We start from the raw sequence: 21,851 nt of genomic DNA on the forward strand, positions 1-21,851 counted from the left end.
ATTCAGCACAACCAAACCAATTCATAAAGATCGCAGATAGTTGATTTTCTCTCTACATTTTCTCTTATTATCGAATTATGACTGTTGTTTTTGTTTGTGCATATTTTCAAACGCGACAGTTTTTTTTTCTCGTAGAATTGTCTTCTTAATTAGAGTGATTGAAACAGTTGAATCAATTGAATGTTCATTGTTCTTGTGTATTTGTAAAAAGAAAACACTTTTCCAATCAATCGACTACCAGAAAATTTCACTAAATTTAGCTCATAGATATAGTAAATCGGGTGCATCATAATAGATTTCTGATAAATAATATTACATCAGATGGATAGGCAAGTTTGTTATTTGTTAGAAAATTAGTTTAACGTGTAGAGCAAGTAAGAATATAGAGTTTGTTAGAACATCCCATCCATGCTTCCATTCAGTCTTGAAAGACAAAGGATACCCCTTAGGGGCAGTAGCGCGTGTAATTGTGAGGCAACGGTTGCGCAATCCCAACCACACCTCTCCTGAATCAGCACTGTTTGAGTCCAGTGGCAAGGAGAAGACCAGGACGACTGGAAACAATGCCGAGATAAGCGGAGAGCACATACAGCATCTGGAAGTCCCAAATGGTCACCCATTTAGTACTTACCATGTTCAACGTTGCTTAACTTCGGTGATCCAGCGGGAACCGGTGAGTCAACGCGATTATGCCGTATCTAATAACATTCAAACAAATTTGGATACGGTGAGGAATAGATCAAACACTCGTCATACAGGATTGCGTGAAGACATGACCTGGTCACTAAATAAAGGAAGAAAGATACACACACCAGAAGACTTATGCTAGAGAACGACGCTGATGAGATTACCAAACAATCGCATACTAATTTGTTATGTATGCTATATCTTCCTCGCTTTACAGGGTTCTTATTTTAATATGAGTCGTGATGAAGTAGTTAATGGTCTATGAAATAATTTTATTTTGTAAAAGTTAAAAAATATTTTTTTTTTGTAAAGATGTGGTATGTTTTGGTCGTTTTTCTAGAAAAAAAAACTGTTTATAAAATACAGAGTATCCATGAACCTATAACTAGCGTCACATAAAGTAGTGAAGACATGAAGTCACATTTTTTAGCAATACTTTAAATGTGTAACCTCAATATGAATAAACATAAATGTATTATGTCGGTGCAAAAATAATGTCGTTTTTTTACGTTCAACTGCACGTCAAAAACGACATTATTTTTGCACCAACCTAATATTTATTGTTTGCTTGGAAAATATGTATTACTAAAAATACATATATGTGTTACATAAGAAGGGCTGTCCTTTTCTCATGTAAGTAAGAATGCAGACTACATAAGTGAAAATGATATTAGGAAAAAGGCTAGAATCGAACCCTGGCAAGTGTTAAAAGATAATGGATAACTGGATCATATGAATACAGTCGATTGCTAATTTTTTTAGAAATAATTGAATATTATTTATGTCAAAGATTGAGCCACCGTCCGTTCTTTTAGAAATAACTGAATATTAAATATGTCAGTTAAAAGAATGGACAATGCGAGTTTATAAATTGTAAATAGGTTAAGTGATAAAATTTAATTTACGGATCTCTTTTGTTTATCAGAGGTGTGTAAATACATGTGCAAGGGCACATGTAAATTGAAACGTGAAGCAGTCACGTTGGTTGACATTAGGCTTCTGACGTCATAAACAAAGGAGTTTCTCAGTATATTGAGATGAGGGTTCGAAGTTAGAGGAGAGAGATCACAATCACAATCACAGTGATAGAGTCCGTTAGAGACGAGAGTTGGGCAGCGACTTAGTGGAGCTGATCCCCTTAGAGCCAAAGGGGAGAAGAGTTGATTTTGTAGCTTTACAAGTTTGAATTCCTGAGTCATCAATCGGCCGGCTGATGAATAAAGAAATCACCATTTATATTTTGTAACTGTCTGTCTTCGTGTCGTCATTCCATCAAGTGAAAAGGTAAATGTGTTTTGTTTATATATCGTCTACAAATGAACCTTGTATAGCCTCCTTCCAAATTTTTTGTCCCCTTATGAACCCCTGCTACACAACATATGTTAATGAATTTGTTAGTTAAAAGATTTTGATTACGATATAAGTGATGCTGATTGTGAAAAACATAATCAATTTCAGCGAGTCCTACATTTTTACTGTGATGCATCACCTCAATCGTTTCAACGTTTTACGTAATAAAATTAACAGGAACGTTGAATAGAATCAAGACAACATACGAGTAGATTGCTGAATGGAAAACTCGGCGCACTTCAGAGAACCACATTTAATTATGTACATTTTATTAAATCTGAATGAAAAGAAGTATGGCATATGGTCGGTATTTCTTAATTTAATTATATATTCATAGATCTTCACCGCTAGCAATGCATTTATCTACTTTAACTGACTAATCAACTTTCACGTAAGTTCTCTCAGTTTTCAGCAATCTTTTTTTATATGTATATGAGAAAAATAACGCCTCTCTGAGTGGATCAGGCTATGAATGCTTATTTTGTGTATTTAAGATTTTACAATTTGTCGACTTTAATATTTTAACGTCTTCACAAATTGTTGAAATGTGTTCTCGGCGCACTGATTTTCACTTTACCCAATTTTGATAAAAGAGATTAGCGTTCTGATCTTTAAAATAGACTTTTCCAACAAAATGTGCTGTGAAATATTAGAAACTTTAATATTTTTTAAAGTTATTTGTACAAATATAGTTAGGTGTAACAATATTTTGATTTTACAAAGCGTTATTTGCAGGAAAATGCCGAGATGGACCATAAAGTAAATTAAACGCTATATTAAAGAAATAATTACTAGTGTAGCATTTAAACCAAGCTGGAACTGTAATATTTTACATCTAATCTTGTAAGATGGTTTATTATAAATGAATACATATTAATATGGAATATTTTTCTGAAAAATGTATAAAATATATTAGTAATTATTTATCTAACATTTTTATCCATTTCTAATCTTATACAATTAAACAATACGCCAAATACTTGCAATTATTTGACCAGAAAAGTGTTATCTTTGTCTACCAAAGTAGAATACAAAAATGTAAGAATATTTGATTCTAAATATATTTTTATGTAATGTTAATGGTTAGTTGTGAGACTTAAAAATAAATAGTTCAAGAACTTACATTAACATCGCTTTAAAAATTCTAATTCCAAATCTGCGATTACTCTGGCTTTTAGATCAACTACTTAACTTTACTACCACGATACGCATAAACACATACACAAAACTTATGAATTATATATCTATACTCGTATAGATTTAGTTTTGTGTGTAATGATATACATATTAAAACCCTTTTCTCTATTCATTCAAAAAGAAAACACAAGTTTATTATGCATGGAACGTGGAATTGCGTTCCTCTGCAAAAGCTCTAGCAAAATTTGCATAATCTTTTAAACATTTATTTTAATTAATTTCCTATTAGTTTTTTCGGTTCTCCCATAATGTGATCATCTGTAGTTAACTATTACGTGTAATTATATTCATATAGATATTCTACATGATTCATACTTGCATAATATTTGCATAAAAAGGTTATAGTGAACTACCCCACTTTCTATATATATTTATGTATGTGTAGATATATTTGTTTAAAAAAATTTACTACCGAACTCCGCTGTAAGGTTTTGGTATACAGACACGAAACTTAATATATAGGGTATTCTTACTCATGTAGTCTGCTAGTGTATATATATATATATATATATATATATATATATATATATATATATATATGTCCGTTCCACTTTTCTGGGGCTATCTTGCTAAAATGTTCTATAAACATTTATGATAACGTGCAGCGCACGCAGTATAATGGTATCCTAAAATAGTATATATATATATATATATATATATATATATATATACTATTATTATTATTATTATTATTATTTTCATTATTATTATTATTATTATGTTTCGGTATGTTCGAAATGAGGATTAGTTATTTGTATTAGAACTATCCGCAAAAATCCGGGCGCAGTGGTTAGAGTAATGAGAAAAAATCAATCGTAAAGTGATATTATCCTGAAGGTTGAAGTTTCAGTCTTCAGTGTGAGGGACCAGAGAATACAATTGCGAACTGCTTAGGATCTTTACCAAGTATACGAAAGCATTTTATCCATATCAAGTAAATAAAAGGTTCGTTCGAAATTCCGTCCTAATTCCCAGTTTGAGAGAAACATTCCCGAGTTCGACAAGATACACATGAAGAAGGTCGGAGATTACATCGAATGAAACTTTTTAAAATGACACTCAATATGAGAACAATATTTCGAAGATTCCAAATAATACGGATATATCGAAACTGTGGCAGAAGACAGGAATATCTGTTGATTTCAGTATGTCAAGTTATTAACGAGGTTAAGAAAAGACACAATATGCCCATAACTTGTTTATTAAAATAATTTTCAAAAATTAAATGAACTAGGAAAAATGCTTCGAACACAATAGCTACATAGAAATTTCTACGTTGACATAATTAGTAGGGGATGTGCGATACTTTTTATGAATGACTTGTAAAACCGTTTGCCCCACAGAATTAGTACATTTGTGTTTTCCTCAACAGTTATTCCTCGAAATACCTCTGGGAGAGCATCCCACATCTCGCGGTACCTCTTGGAGAGCATCTCACAACTGATCTTTGCTCTTAAAGTGACGTGCACTTACATGGATACGTCGCTTCATGATACCCCAAAGCTCTCAATTGGGTTCAAATCTGGTGAATTCGCAGTCCACTCCATCTTCCGCAGCCCAGAGAACCCCGGTTGTTGCAAACACTTTTAGCTTTTGTTTGCTGCATGCGAGGGAGCATTATCCTGTATAAAAATAATGGTTCTTCTGAACGTCAACATTTGCTTCTTCAGCCATGGTTCAAAGTGCTCCTTCAGAAAAAGCTTTGTAAGCATTTGACGTCATTTTTACGCCTTCGGGAACTCTCCGTGGGATTACTAAACTACCTCCGATAATCCCAGCCCAAATCATTATCCCACCACCGCCTTGTTGGCGCTTTAAACGCTGATGACGATGTCGTCCATCTAGGACCCATCCCTTGCTCAAACCATCTGGGCCATCAAGAGTGACACGCACTTCATCCGTGAAAAAACTTTGGGAAAATCCGTTTTCATGTTGCCCTCTGCCCATGCAATCGGTTTTTATGTGATGCTGCTTTAATGGAGGCTTGTCACAGGCTTATCAGACTGTGCCATTTCTTTCAGAAGGCGACATCGAGTACTTTTTGAGGTATTCTTTAATCCGGCTTGGTCAAAGACTTCTCGACTTGTCTGGACAGGATTCTTAACAACTTTAGGTTTAATTTCGAGTAGAGAACGGCGTGAAAAACTCTAGATTTACCTTTGTCAGCTCTCTTACGTACATTTGTAGGGTAAGTGACAAGGTTCTTCATAGTTTGACGGTACTTTCCTATCATTTTCGATATTTCAATGGAAGTTTTACCTTTTGTTAGCTGTTCTATAATAGTACGCTTTTACGATGGCTAGTTTTTTTCACATTGCGCGGAACAGTACGAAAATTTCACAGTACGCGCAGCTAAGCATTGCCAACGTTTCTGAATATATATATATATATATATATATATATATATATACGTATATATATACGTATATATATACGTATATATATACGTATATATATATATATATACGTATATATATATACGTATATATATACGTATATATATATATATATATATATATATATATATATATATATATATATATATATATATATATTAGAGGGAATTGGACCTGGAGTCTACAGACCAGAGTTTATTTTAATGTATTAGTAAATTTATTCATACTTTTAAAAGAAAACAGTGCCCATTGTACTGTAGATATATAATAAGCTCAATAGGTATAGATATCCTAGAGCTATATTAATACTGAGTAAAACGATTCATAATTGTGAATTAAAAAACCGTTTTAAAGGGAAAAACAAACAAAATGAACTTGATCTTACGATCGTTTCGGAAACGATGTTCATTTTATTGAAAGGTTTAAAGAAAAAATATTTTTTTATATAAAGATAAAAATGTACATATATGAATATTTTATTTAAAAAATAATTTTTTATTTAAAACTTATTCCTAATTTTCTATTTTATTTTATTTTATTTATCAACATAAAATTAGTTTTCCTTTATTTTCTTTTTTAATATTTCCAGGAATATCTGCCTTACTCACGACTAAAATGCTAGTTTTATTTTGGTGTCTTAAACTTCTTTCCCCTTATTTTTGCTGATGAGGAAAGTATGTTTTAAAGGACAAAACTTTTGTAAAATTTATGTCAATACTTATTGTCAATTTCAATACAATGGACATTGTGTCCGAAACTATCGTACAATCGAGTTGATTTTGTTTCTTTTTCCTTTTGAAACAGATTTTTAATTCACAATTATGAATCGTTTTACTCATTATATATGTGTTATATTTTGGGTGATATGGTTATTATTATTAGTATTAGACTATACCACTTGTGCGCGTATGTTACGTGAGTTCTTATTAGTAATGATATGAGTCTTAGTGAGAGTTCTTGTCTTATTACATATGATGTTGTATCTTAGGGAGAGAGATGTGTATGTTGTTGTAATGACATTTTATAACACAGACATATAATAACAATACAATTTACCTTTTTGTAGAAATCACAAACACAAAGATGAGCTTTATCCAAAACACTTGATGAATTTATTTAATACGACCGGTCGGGATTCCCTCATTAAGAACTCAAAGTTTCACATCTTAGTTTCTGAAGTGACGTCTCGCTTCAGACGTCCGCCTGTCTGTCTCTCTGACTGTCTCTCTGACTGTCTCTCTGACTCTCTCTACGACCAACTAACTCCCACTTGCTATATTGAGAAATCCATGCATCCCGGCCACGTGAGCAAAATTCACGTGTTTCAACATGCGCGACTTTGCACGTTTTCGACATTGATTTCCCAATAACCTATTTTCCTTGTGTTGTTTCCACAAAGGAATTTAACCTACATATCTAATTTATTTAACTCATATTTTATTATCCACATTCTTTTAACAATTGAATAGTTTATTTATTATTTATTTCATCCGAATTAACAATTTACTGGACATTCCATTTAAACCTATTGTTCTTTAAAACTTATGTCCAGGGTTCGATTTCTGCTTTCTCTTATTTCCATTTTAACTAATCTCTCTATTTTTATACTTACATGAACAGGGGACATCCCTTATCATGTAACATCCCTCCCTTCCATATTTCACAAAAAAAATGTATGCATTTTTAACTTTAGTACATTTTTTTATTTTTACATCTACACAACCACACGGCTAGAAAGATCAGGCTAAAAAAACACAAAAAAAAAATCTCTTTTAGTCAGCCCTTCACGGCCGATTTCACAATTATTTATTTTTTTATAAGATCAGAACCTTTCTGATCTTTGTGGCATTTACTTTTTGGGTGTAGGGTATTCCTATGATTCACATCAGCTATTTTCCAGCCACCCATATGCCGCAGACTAGAGGTTTTCACCTTTCTCGAAATGGACGACTTCCTTCGTCTCAAAAGTGCTCTGATCTCTCTTTCCGCATGGTTAGTCTTATCAAGTATGGCTTTGTTTTTTATTCTATAACTATCTCATACGGGACATACCAAAGCTCATATACTTAAATTTTTGTGGTTGGCTTCATGTGTTTAAGATATACCTTTTTTTCTCTCATACGGATTCACTCGGATTTCCTTGCTTGGATTCTTGAAACTTCGACGAGGATTTAGAAATATCACCCCTAACTAACTAACACGTTTCCTGCGACCAACAACTTAATTGCGCCTAAATTCTATCTAATTGCCCGATTTTTTTGTGATTTTTCTTTTCTCTCACCAGGGCTTCCAAGATCCAGCAGATATATCCCACATTCATGCTTCTCTAAAAAAAATACAAGGTTATATCTTTCTTACATAATCTACGGCATATTTTTGCCTGTCTCTTACTTCATTAAGCTATATGTGATTGCCTCGGGACTACCTCTCATCGGTTTACTGGTCCCCTTAATAATTTTCGTATTCTTTCCAACGCCTGTTTATTAACTAAGCCAAGACTTATTTACTACTTTGCTTGGAGTCGTTTACGTGCAACCAGCTTATTTTAAGCACTTAATTAACCAGGTTCCCAAATTTTTCGTATAGGGGCACTTCTTGTGCTTATCAATCCCTACCAAGTCACTTTTCTTGGAGAAAAATTTTTAGGATCTCTAAAAAAAAAAACAAAACCAAATGCTAAAACAAAACATCTTTCTTACGGCGTATCACATCTAAAAACTCTCCAAATGCCCGTTTACGTAATTTTAATTCTTGTCCCCCTTCTAAAATTCTAACTGAATCTGTAAGCCAACCATACGTCTTAACTTATTTTCTACTAGATCATTTTAATCTAATGTATATTTACGGATAACTTTGAATTCTTGCTGTGAAAATCATAACATTACATACATAAGACAATTTACAATATTTGTTCAACATCATAAAAACATTTTCAAAAAAAAAAAATACCTTAATCCATTTAAACATTTTGCAACAGTTATAAATTTTTTTTTTAACAACAAAAAAATCATCTGTAACAAACAACAATTCAACAGTCTGTCCAAAACAATTGTCCCTTTTTTTTTCAAAAACAAAATAAATGAACACACAAAAGCCGAAAAGTTCACTATGAACACAAAATGCATTTCCAAACAGTTTACACGGTGTTTCATTTAAACCTATTGTTCTTTAAAACTTATGTCCAGGGTTCGATTTCTGCTTTCTCTTATTTCCATTTTAACTAATCTCTCTATTTTTATACTTACATGAACAGGGGACAGCCCTTATCATGTAACATGTGCGTGTGTGTCTGTAACATTTCATATAGATTTCATACAAGCATTAGAAATATCATACTACATCTGATGTTAAATACCAAGATTTCTACAATCTTAGAATAAACATATTACATTGTCAAGGCTTTCGTAGAGTGTTAGACTTTTTTAAGTAAATTTATCGAAAATCAATAAATGTAAATAAAACGTTAATCATAAAGTCAGTTAAAAGTGTAAATAGTTTTGTTTTCTTCTCTTTGTATCGGGTGTACTTTAACAAATATTATCTATTTGTATAGAATTTTTTTCTTTTTAATTCTATTTTACTCATTTTTTTTATTTATTTTCAAAATGTTTGCATTTATTGATCTTTGTTCTTATTGGGACAATCTTTAATCAATAATAATCGATGTCAGTTTTAATTCGCAGTGAAAGCTTTTTAAAAAAAAGTTTTCCGATTTAGTTTGCTTTCCTATGCGATTGAAGATTTCTTTATTGAATCGCCTCAGACCAGAAAACAGACTAAGAGAAAAGGGATCCAAAACTTTAGCATAATACCATTCATTTTGGGTTTTATTTCTACTGAAAAACACAAAGTAAGTAATCTGAATAGATTTTAACAACTCAATAATTCTTTTAAGTGGCACATCTCAAACAATAATAATGTTTCTTTTATTTGAAATGTTATTGTTTAATGATATTTGAATTAATAATGATTTGGGAAATATAAATACATCATGAGTTGATATTGATATTTACATTTCTTTCGTGTGTAGATATCAGTACCAAAAACTTTGAAAAATACATAGACGAGATTAGAATCAGAAGGACGGCTGAGAAGATGCAATGGATAACACTAAGGAAAGCGGGTGAAATGGAAAGGGAAACTCTTGAGTGCGGACACTAATATGGAGAGTACTGAAAATCTGGGGAGACTTGTTGTGACTCAGACTCCAGGGAACACTACAGGCTGTTTTCAAAGATAATTCTTAGACGATGACTTGTGGAAACGCTCCTAGTATGTGAAAATAATAATAACTACTGAAGCATTTAGCACTATTTGGTTAAGTGAACTAAATCTCACAGAAAGACACCTTGATATAACATACGAGGTGCCTTCAATTAGCTCCAGACTTTTCTCGTATGGGCACTTTTTTTTATTACATTTTCGCCCCAAACAAGACACATTGCCAATTTGATGTTGGGGGATACTATCAGGGACATAAGCAACTGGGTTACTGTTGTTACACTTGAACTGGGTTACTGTTGTTACACTTGAACTTCTGCATCTCAGCATAGTTGGGGAAGCAGGGACCCGTAATGGAATTCCAAAGTAAAGCAGTTCTGGGGAAGAAACTACTGGAGAAGAAAGCTCTCCTACATCTAGGGATCTCCATTGTGTAGGGGTGGGATTTAGCTGCTTGTCGGGTTTGTCAAGGGTATTTACGTCGTGGAGGCACAAGTGCTTGCAGTTCGTCAGAGCATTCACCATTAAAATACTTATAGAACAAGCAGAGGGACGCAACATTTCGTCGGTGGGATAGAGGCTGCAGCTTAAATGACAGTTGAGGACCTCATAGGTTGGCGGCTCTCTTTTGAACCTTGTCTAGGAGTGAGAGACTAGTAGCAGATGCACCAGCTCAAATATGACAACAATACTCCATACATGGGAGAATGGTGGCCTTATAGAGGTACAGGATACTTTCAGGCGTTGTTAGCTTTCTAGCACGATAGAGAAAGCCTACCTTTTTCGCAACGGTTCTGGCAATGCTCTCAATGTAATTGTTCCAGCTCATATTTCCTGTGAACGTTAGGCCGAGGAGTTTTACCAAAGTACTTTCAGATAATGATTCTTTGGCCATTGCTATTGGTGGTAGAGAAGGTTTCTTGTAATTATTGAAGGAAACAATTTTAGCCTTGGCAGCATTGGATGTGGCCATCCATTTTTGTCCCCATTCCACTACAGATTGGAGGTCATCCTCTAGTATTTCTGCCATTTTCCTTAGATATTTGTTCATTTGTTTTCCTGTCCTGCCAATTATAGAGCGTGGTGTCATCACCATATATACCCATCAATTTTGTCGGGGAGATCATTTATGAATATTAGGAATAATAAAGGTCCGAGGATAGACCCCTGAAGCATTCTCGCATTTATATCATATTGTTTAGATGTACGACCGTCGAGCACAACCTGGATTTTTCTCTTATCTAAGAAGAATTTAATTATTTTAAGCATTCGTCCAGTGATACAGTATGATCTGATTTCCTGAGAAAACCTTCATGCCATACCATGTCAAAAGCCTTAGATACATCTAGAGCTACCGCTCTACCCTCCAACGCTTTGTCCAGTGAGTGGTATACACGTTCAGAGATTACATTTAGGATTCTGCTGTGGAACGGGCTAGCCTAAATCCATATTGTTGGTCGGTCAGAAGTTTAGCATTTTATTGATAGTACACACATGAAACTATAGTCGTCTTCGAAGTAATCTCCCCCTGCTGCAATGCACGTGGTGTACCTTTCCAACAGCTTTTGGAAAGCCCAATGAAAGTTTTCTTGTGTCTATGACCCTCATCGTAGCCACTTTCATCTCCTCAATTGTCTCATAACGACAGTCTCTTTCTTGAACTTAGGGAATAACTAAAAGTCACAGGGAGCAAGGTCTAAACTATAGGGAGGGTGAAGAACTATCTTGGTACTCATCTTGGTCAAATAGTCTATAATCTTCTCTAAGCACCATTGTGATAAATTTTACGCAATTATTCCACATTTTCGGGTCCTCGCAAATAATTGTGTGTAGAGTTCCCCAAGATGGTCCAAAAGCTATCTGACCCATTTTTTTACACAGTGGTCACCACTTATCAGGGCCCGGCAGCCACTCAGGGATAAGGGTTATTGCAAGTACGTACATTACGTTGGTGTGGAGATTTGATGAAGTGTTTACTTAAGGGAGCGGTTCATTAGGAATTTGTTAACTTTGGACTTGAACACATCCATGTTGTAGTCAGGTGGGAAGCAGGCAGACGAAACAGAGTTCCACAGGCCTGCAGTTCTAAGAAAGAAACTTTGTTCATGGAATCCACGTTTTGATTTAGGCACAGATAAAGAGTGGGGGAAATTTTTCACAGTGGATTCAGCTAGACGGGTGTTTTTCGTGAAAGACTGGCGACGGGGGACCAGTCATTGGAGTTCAGACGAGCACCTGCCATGGAAATAACGATAAAACAAGGATAGGCTCGCAACGTCTCTTCTGTGGGATAGAGGTTGCAGGGTAGAGAAAAGGGCATGCCCCACTAAGCCACGAAGTCTAGTTTGTATTCTGTCAAGGCAGGATAGGCTGTTTTTAGCAGCTCCTTCCCAGATATTGCAGCAGTATTCCATCCTTGGATGTACTTGGCTTTTATATAGATAGAGAATTGCATCAGTAGTGAGATATCTTCTGGAGCGGTAGAAGGATCCCACCATCTTTCCAGCGACCTTGGCAACAGACTTGATGTACGTGTTCCATTTCAGATCAGGAGTAAAGGTCAAACCAAGAAGCTTGTCAAAACACGGTGCCTCTCTCAGACGAGAGCCATCCATTCCAATTGATGCCAGATGGGGATCAGAGCGTTGATGATGTAAGGATAGGAGTTTGGTTTTTGATGCATTAAAGGTAACCAGCCACGTCTTCCCCCACTGAACCACGCGCTCGAGATCAGAGGAGAGAGAATCAGAGAGAACTTTGTCATTTACAGCCTTTGATGTGTTGCCGTAGATGGTCGTGTCATCAGCATAGATGTCAACGAATGATTTAAGTATGTGTTAAGGGAGGTCATTGATGTAGATCAGGAAGAGAGTTGGGCCCATGATTGACCCCTGAGGGACTCCAGCATTAATACTGCAGGCCTCTGATTTTTGTCCATCTACCACTACTCTTATGAGCCTATCAGAGAGAAATGATTTAATGATTGAGAAAACATTTCCAGTTATTCCGTAGCTGGAAATCTTGTTAAGTAGACCCTTATGCCATACCTTGTCGAAGGCTTTTGATATGTCAAGAGCAATTGCCATAGAAAGGAAGCCTTTGTCAAGAGATTCACTAATCCTGTGAGATATAACCGTCAGCACATCTGCGGTAGATCTTGCAGAGCGGAAACCATATTGTGTGTAACTAAGAAGGTTGTTTCTGCTGAGGTGGTTGACTATTTCTCTATTTAATATGGATTCCAGCAACTTACTCATAACACACAGGAGACTTATTGGTCTGTACTGAGAGGGAGATGGATTATCACCTGAATTCTTAAATACAGGGCAAACTGATGAGATCTTCCAGGGAGTCGGAAAGCACTTCTCCTTAAGGCAGCGCTTAAATAGTTTCATAAGTATGGTTGAAGCAAGTTCTGATTTAAGCTTTTTAACACTATAATTGGGATGCCGTCAGGGCCAGTTGCTTTACTGGAATCTAGGTTCTTGATTAGCTTGGCGACCTCATGCACAGATATTTGTATGTTACCTAGCGTGTTCTGTGTTATAGGAGGAAATATGGGGAGTTGATGGCCTTCGTCGCATAGGGTAGAATTAGCTGCAAAGTTCTTTGCAAATAGATTGGCCTTGTCTGACACTGACGAGATGGCCTCTGGTCCATTGATAATGGTTAGGATAGAACGTACACTTCTGTTCAGGATTCTATTTGTTATTTGCCAAAACTAGTGGGAACCAAGTCGTTGATCAGCTACCTTGGATTTAACAGACTGGGCATATAGATCTCTTGCATTTTTTATTACTCTTTTACAGTGGTTGCTGGCAGTCCTGAAAACAGCTTTAGTCTCAGTGCATATATTACGTTGGTAGCTATGGAAAAAGTGATTTCTGTGCGCGATAGTAGCAGCACATTCTGGGGAGAACCATGGCTGGCTGTTAGGTTTATGTTGGAATTTTTTAGATGGTATGAATTGGTCTATGCCTGCAATTAACCATTCGGTCAGATCTGATACTATAGAGGACACTTCCTTTTTAAACATGGAGTGCAGAGGTAAATCAGATATGAATGTACAGAAGCTATCCCAGTCAGCCTTAGAGTATCGGTATACAGTACGGTGGAGGGGTACGTCTGGGGACTTATTACATTTCATTTTTATCTTAACTGATACAACGGAGTGGTCGGAGGATCCTAGAGGAGAATGAATGGAACATGAACATAGCTCAGGGGATGTTGAGAGAAAAAGGTCTAGGAGACTTGAATATTTACCGGGTGTATCGGGCACACAGGTGGGTTCGCGAACAATCTGAGTGAGGTCATAAGCAATGGCAAAATCATGACAAAACCTCCCCTCATCGTCTGTCTTATTTGAATGGGTCAGCCATTCCACGTAATGGACGTTGAAGTTACCACAGATGTGGATGTTTGCCGAGGGATGTGTAGACAGGATGTGGTCTATTTTCTCAGATATGCTCTTAAAGATAGTAACTCCGCTGTTGTGGGGCCGATAGAGGGCAAATATAAATGCAGTGGTGTTAGCAAGTGCAACCCTGAAGCACATATAGGGTAAATTAGGATCTTCTCTAGAGATATCCCTGCCACACGGGAAGCCATCATTAATGTAGGCACATATTCCATGCCCATGGCGATCTTGGGGGTCAGATTTATCTGTTAAATTAGAGTATCCGTTAATTATGAACTCATCTAGGGAAGTGGTCGGCCCTATTCCAGGTTCATTAGAAATAATATGTTCGGTTTCGTCTCCTGTGATTGGGTTTCAACCTCTGGAAGGTTGGAACGTAGACCCCTGATCTTGGAGAAGGAGACCTGGTAGTAGGGGTCTACGTTTGTTCATGGTTGTGGCATTTTTATGAAATTTAAAACATAATTCTATTGCATTATTTTAAAGTGTCGTTACGTCCAGATGGCATTTTTGAAATTCACCAGCTTTGACAATTACGCTTTAGTAAGTTGTATTCCAGTTCCTGCTGTAGCTGTTCATTTTAACCTGAAATCATAAAAATTGGTCAGTTATCACATGAAATGTATAGCAATAATATATTGAATTTTCAAGAGTCTAGGACAATTTAAATGCCTGTACAAAACGCCTGGAAAATTATTGAAGGCACTACGTATATAATAAAATATCAATTGTGATACTGACAGAAGCAACTAGATTAAATTACATTTTGTTGGTAATATTTTGCAATGTGGCATACTATTACATAATGTATATATAAAATTTAAATAGATTTATTTAACTAGTTAATTTTCACGTTTCACTAGTATCAATGTTTTTGTTTCTCTATTGGCATCACGGATTTTTTATTAATTAAAACCAGTGTCTGCTGGTTCTAAAGAGAAGCAATTATATTTCAATGGCATCGATTACTGCATCGGGAAACCGGTATTGTTTTAAATAAGCCAATAAATAAACGGACGTACATAAGCAAGCAAGGCATGATGCATTTTTATTTCGAAGTTATATGAGGTAAATTTAAAGCGAAAATAAATCCTATTAGAAATTATCGATTTTTAAGTCGATGAACAATGAAGTTTATTGATAAACGTGTGAGATAATTGTATCCTGTATTTTACGTACGTTTCATTACTCAACGCTTTTGTAACTCTATTTTGCATTCATACATAATTGCAACTAAAAACGTGATCATAACTACTGCCTATCTGGTTTGTATAGTGAAAACCACTGTATGACCATTTCATTGTGAAGCTAACCATATTGATGACACTGTAGTGACTTGTCTCATTTTCTTTTACACAGAAATCACCACTTATCAAGGCCGGAGGCTACTCGAGGATAAGTGTTAATAGGTATACATTAGTCAATATGATTATAGCGTAGTAAACATAAATACTGGGAATTTTGTAAATTGGATTACTTAAGAGGACGGTTCATTAAGAACTTGTTTACGTTGGACTTGAAGACAATCAGATTGTAGTCAGCTAGAAAGCAGACAATAGGAAGAGAGTTCCACAGGCGTGCAGTTCTAAGAAAGATGCTTTGTTCATGGAATCTACAATTAGGTTTATGCACAGATAAAGAGTGTGGGAAATTATTGATAGTGGTTTCGGCCTGACGAGTGTATTTCATGAAAGTTTGGAGAGGGGGGGGCATAGATTGAAGCGCAAGTGAGACTTGCCATGAAAATAAGGCTAAAGCAGAGACAGGCTCGCAACATCTCTTCTATGGGAAAGAGGTTGCAGGGAAGTTAGAAGGGCATCCCCCATTAAGCTTCCAAGTCTATTATGAACTCTGTCAAGGCAGAATAAGCTGCTTCTAGCAGCTCCTGCCCAGATGTGGCAACAGTACTCCATCGTTGGCCGTACCTGGCATTTATATAAACAGAGAATACTATGCTTATTCGAATATAGAGTGCTTATATAATCAACAAATTATATGAGGGATATGTGAATTATTCTAAGAATCATTGATAGATAAAATGAATTATTCTAAGAATCATTGATAGAATGAATTATTCTAAGAATCATTGATAGATAAAATGAATTATTCTAAGAATCATTGATAGAATGAATTGTTCTAAGAACCATTGATAGATAAAATATTCTAATGAACTTTTTAAATAATTAACACACATGGTAACTTTGTCTACAAGAAAGTATTATTTAATGTATAGACTATTAAAACTTCTTTGGCTTACCTAGTGTGATGATACAGAACATAATCGTCACCATTTTGTCAACAAATAAAATGGAAGTGTTTTCTGTCATTGAATCATATACAAATGAATATAAATAAGACGACATACTAATAATGAAATAAAATCCAATAAAAATCAATCAATGTGAATTCCATATCGTGTTTTAATTTTGTAGTATAGTAACACGGTGGCAAATAGACGCTAAATTCATCCATAAAGTGTAATTCGTATTAATTGGATTCGTCTGGCTACTATTCACATCCTGAGTGTGATTTTCACAACGTTTCAGTAGATGTAACCTCCGACCTTATTTATGTGTATCTTGCAAAACTCTGGAATATGAACGAAATTTCGAACGGAACCCTTTATTTCGTTTACGGGGGTAGCATGCTCTTGTTCTGTCAGCCATGACTGGATAGATGTTCTAAGTAATTCGCAATTGTATTTTTCGGTCGCTCAACCTGAGAATCATTATCGATAAATATTTTGAAAAAATAAATATTAAAAACAAGAGAATGTCAAAGACTACGGGTGGAATCTGTAAATGGAGCACTCGTCGCAAATGGCGCATCTATATTAAATCAGGCAAACCTACATAATATATACACATGCAGAAAGGCACATTTTGACTAGCAGTATTCCTCCTTAAACTAATGTGAACCAGCAACAAATGGCCTTTTTTATCCTGTTTCTCAATCATCGATAAGGACGAGAAATCCTTAAAATCTAAGAATTTTTTTGTTGTTTTCTTTGTGAGCTACTATGTTATTAAGTAAAACATCCGAACGGAAGCTACAACAGAACAAACTAGTGATGAGCGTAACAAGAAGTATCCCTTTCCTTTTTAAAGATTATGGGGGTAAGTTACAGCACTGCCTCAATTACAGCTACACTAAGCAGTAATTGGAAATCAGTTATATTTTAGTTTGTGCAAAATATCATGACAATCTCTAATTTATATGGAAATATAAAACATGGATACTCATACGTTTTTAGCCTCAAACTATTTTTTTTAGATTTTTTTAGATTTAAACTCCAAAATACGAAATATACAAAATTGAAATTTAAAAATGTCAAATAAAGATATTAAAGTACAAATTTACATAAAAGAAATCAACTTCCAATAAAATATATTGAACAAGTTGAATTTTAATTTTACTGCAACTGTCTTGTATCCTTCATTTTAGGAACTCTTTGATGTTTCGATATCTCAAAGTGAAAACATTATATTTTCGAACAGGTTATTCACAATTTCAATCACACACATTATAAATATGAAAGGTTTTTAATACGTTTAATACATTATCGATCATTTTGTTTAAATTGTGTAACGTATTTGTTTCTATTGTTTTCTCCCACGACCGCATAATTTTATAATTTGAAATTATATATTTTTAAGATTTACAACGGAAATTTTCTTAATTTATAATTAAGCTTTCTGTATTTAATTTTCAACCTTTCTTTTAATTTCAGCGCGAAAATTTGGATGAGATTCAAAATCGTCGAAAAGAAGAAGCAACAAAAATGATGAATAAATAATTAAAAATTGAGTAATTTTAATTTTTCAATAGAAATAAAATAAGTCATCATCATAAATTACATCTTCTGTTTAGTTCAGATTGCGAACCCACGTGGCTTATTTTCCGGCATTCTTTCCGATCCATGGCAAGTTGATTGATGGACGTCCAACTGTTGAGAGATGTCCAATCAAAAACATTTCTCTCCGCCTTCTCCATGGCTTTTGCCTGCCTCTTTTGCCTTCTAAAACACCCTCAAAGCATAACATTGACAGGCCAGTGGTTTTACTTTTCATGTTATCAAATAGAGGGTGGATATTTTGTTGTTTTTATTTTTCTACCGGGCGATTCCCGTAATGAAACGCATAACGTGGTTTTTAAACAACTCAATACGATTTGCTAGTTATTTAGGCCATGTGATACACTCAATGTCATATAAAACTTATGTAATACTTATTTAAAATTCCAGATTTTAATATTCAAATTTTCTCATAATTTGCTAACGAACATTATACGACAGAAATCACCGTTTTTAAGAAAATCTAGTATGGGCCCCGTTTAAACCAAATGAACATGGTATATTATTTTGTTTTATTTTTTTACTAAAACCGATGATATGACCGATGCACAAAGATGGGTTAAATATGTAGAATGGATATTCGCCACAGGATATGTTAATAATATTCTAAAGCCGTTGATCATTTGATATGAGAAACTTAGGTACAAATATGAAATCAGAAAAGTTATGATATAAACTTTATCTTACGTTTTTAGAGTTGGGTTGTAATTTAAAGTTTTCTAGGTGAATGAAATATTCTTAATACCTTGTAACATAAATGATGGGCCCAAATCTCAGATGATTAAGAAGAAGTAAATCATTTGACTCTTACTTGTTAAAGGAAAATCTGCTTTTCGAATGCACACGGTGAGACAGTCGCTAAACGTGGATGTGATTTATCCATAAGCATAGAGCAGGAAGTGACATTGACAAGAATTCAAAAAAATTGTTTCAACTACAATAGAATGCATTTCAATTCATCTGCTATTCAATTGTTTAACGTTAACTTCCTTCACACGTCATTTTACGGCTTGTTTTTTGCGGCTATAACATTTAATGACGAAGACAATAAATGTATATGCAAAATGTTGATCTCAATTTTGAACAAATACAGAATAATATATTCGATTTGTCTTTTATCCTGTGAATTTAACAACATTCTAAAAATGTTCAGGTGTGAATTTTTGATAAAATTTCAAGAGGCATAAGACATGGAGGTTTGGTAAAGTTTTTGCAATGTTATCTTTTGTAATCGGAAATAATTTAGATACATAATCGGGATTTTTATTTATGTGGCGTTTTAAGCTAAAATTTGTCCAAATGTAATTGAAACGTTCGACTTTGTCGCATGAGAAATTAACATATTTTACATTTGTTTAATTTTGGACTAGCAGGCAGCCTGATATTGCCCGTCATTATCTGGTCGGAAAATACGTTTAAATATGATATTTTGATAAATGCAGATTTCGGATTTATTATTATATTATATTAAAACCAATATATAGTAATGATTTAAAAAGTTAAAAAGAAAATGATTTGTGCGCCACCACCGAGAATCAAAACCAAAACGTTTATATCACGATGTACTTTTTCCTTTAACGTTAATATCTAAGCTATGAAGACATGTTAGCTGCAAGGCTAAATATTAAAGCATTAACCAATAGCTAATAAGTTACGCATGTATATTCGTAATGCCGTCATTCGACCATAACGTGGCAAATTTAATTTCTTTGTTTTTACATATTTGCACCGATTTTCCCGGCTAAAATCCAATTATAAAGTTTCGCATGAGTGCGAACACCCTATATATTAAGTTTCATGTCTGTAGGCAAAAACTGACAGAGGATTTTGGTAGGAAATTTTTTTTACCCAAATATATATATATATATATATATATATATATATATATATACGCATGTATAAATATGCATAGAAAAAGGTTTGCGTGTACTATAACCTTTTTACACGAATATTACGCAGGTATAAATCATGTAGAATATCTGCATGAATATAATTACATGTAATAGTTAACTAAAGATGATCATTCCATGAGAAACCCGAAAAACTAATAGGGACATGATTAAAATGAATGTTTAAAAGAATATACAAATTAGCTAGATGTTTTGCAGATGGGTGTAATTACACGACCCATATTTTTAAATAAATATAAAAAAGGGGTATTGGCATGAATATCAATGCCAAAGAATTACAGTAGTATTGAAAGATAGATGAGAATTGTTGTTGTTGGCGTGTTTCCGTCTAGATAGACGAATGAGAATCGCGCCTTAAGGTTGTCATGAGTGGTGGAAACTGATGCTGTGACTGAGCAGATCGATGCGAGAGCGGCAGATTCTGTTGCACTTTTCGCAGGAGTACCTTTTGTCATGCTCTCCGGATGCTACTTTGCGCTTGCCTCTATTTTCTTCCCATTGTTCATCTCTTCTCTCCTAGCTAAGCCAGACACATTTCATGACTTTGACACTCCAGGTTTGCAGCGTAGGATTCGAGGTCAACAGAGTTGATGTTGCCGGATTTTAAGTCCCTTTTGCACACAGTCTTAAATATGAGATGTGGTCTACCGGTGGGTCTACTACCGGCTTTAAGCTCGCCATACAAGATGTCTTTGGGGATTTAGCCATCCTCCATACGAACGACGTTCCCTAGCCAGCGCAGACGTCTCTGGGAGAGGAGGGCAAACATGCTTGGAAGATTTCCTTTGGCAAGAATGTCTTTGTTCGGAACGCGGTCCTGCCATGTAATGTTTAAGATGTTTCTTAGATTACGCAGATGGAAGGCATTTAGTCTGCGTCTTGATGCTTGTAGAGAGCCCATGTCTCACTGCAGTAGAGTAATATGCTGAGGACACTGGCTTGATATATCATCATCTTCGTGTTTATGGTCAGCATGTTGTTACTACACGCTCTCTTTGTCAAGCGGGCCATAGCTGTTGCTGCTTTCCCAGTGCAGGTGTTTTGCTTAGGGTCCAGTGATACGTTGTTGGAAATAATGAAGCCTAGATAGGTGAAGTCGTTCACCACCTCCACTGTGTGATCGCCAACGAATATGCAGCGGATGTTGCTGACATCTTCATCCATGACATTTGTTTTCTTGAGGCTTATTGTCAAACCAAACTCGTTGCAAGCATGGGCGAGGCGCTCAATCAGTTGTTGGAGGGATTCCTCCGAATGGTCCGCTAATGCTGCATCATCTGCGAACAGCATTGCTCTTATGAAGGCCATGCAGACTTTAGTTTTGGCACGTAAACGGACCAGGCTGAAAAGGCTTCCATTTCCTATTGTGCCAATATAGACGCCAACTTCAGTTTCATTAAAAACGTATAGTAGCGGAAGTGAGAAAAATATGCCAAAAAGAGTTGGAACAAGAACACAGCCATGTTTCACACAACTGTGGATGGGAAAATATTCTGAACGTGATCCATTGAATTGGATGGAGCCCTTCATGTCTTCATGAAAAGAGGTTATCATTCTCAGGGGTTTGGGGAGGGACATCCTATTTTTTGTAGTAGCATGAAAAGACCGCTCCTGCTAACCACGTCAAATGCCTTTGTGAGATCAATAAAAGTTAGGTACACTGGTGTCCTATCCTCTCGACACTTCTCCTGTAGTTGTCGTAAGGAGAATACCATGTCAACCGTAGACCGTTTTGCTCTAAAACTGCATTGCGCCTCTGGGTAAACTCTCTCTGCGATTGACTGGAGTCTTTTAAATAAAACACGAGCGTAGACCTTTCC

At 35.2% G+C, this 21,851-nt stretch overlaps 1 protein-coding gene across 1 annotated transcript; it reads right to left on the reverse strand.

The window, feature by feature from the left end:
• Positions 1-20,898: 20,898 nt before the first annotated feature.
• On the reverse strand, positions 20,899-21,561 carry LOC145272506 (uncharacterized). The gene has a single exon (XM_080127036.1). The coding sequence runs from the start codon at positions 21,559-21,561 to the stop codon at positions 20,899-20,901; it is 663 nt and encodes a 220-aa protein (XP_079983162.1).
• Positions 21,562-21,851: the final 290 nt, after the last annotated feature.

The sequence above is a fragment of the Euprymna scolopes genome, chromosome 4 (assembly GCF_053919585.1).
Source record: "Euprymna scolopes isolate OS-2025 chromosome 4, ASM5391958v1, whole genome shotgun sequence".
NCBI classification, from domain to species: Eukaryota; Metazoa; Mollusca; class Cephalopoda; order Sepiida; family Sepiolidae; genus Euprymna; species Euprymna scolopes.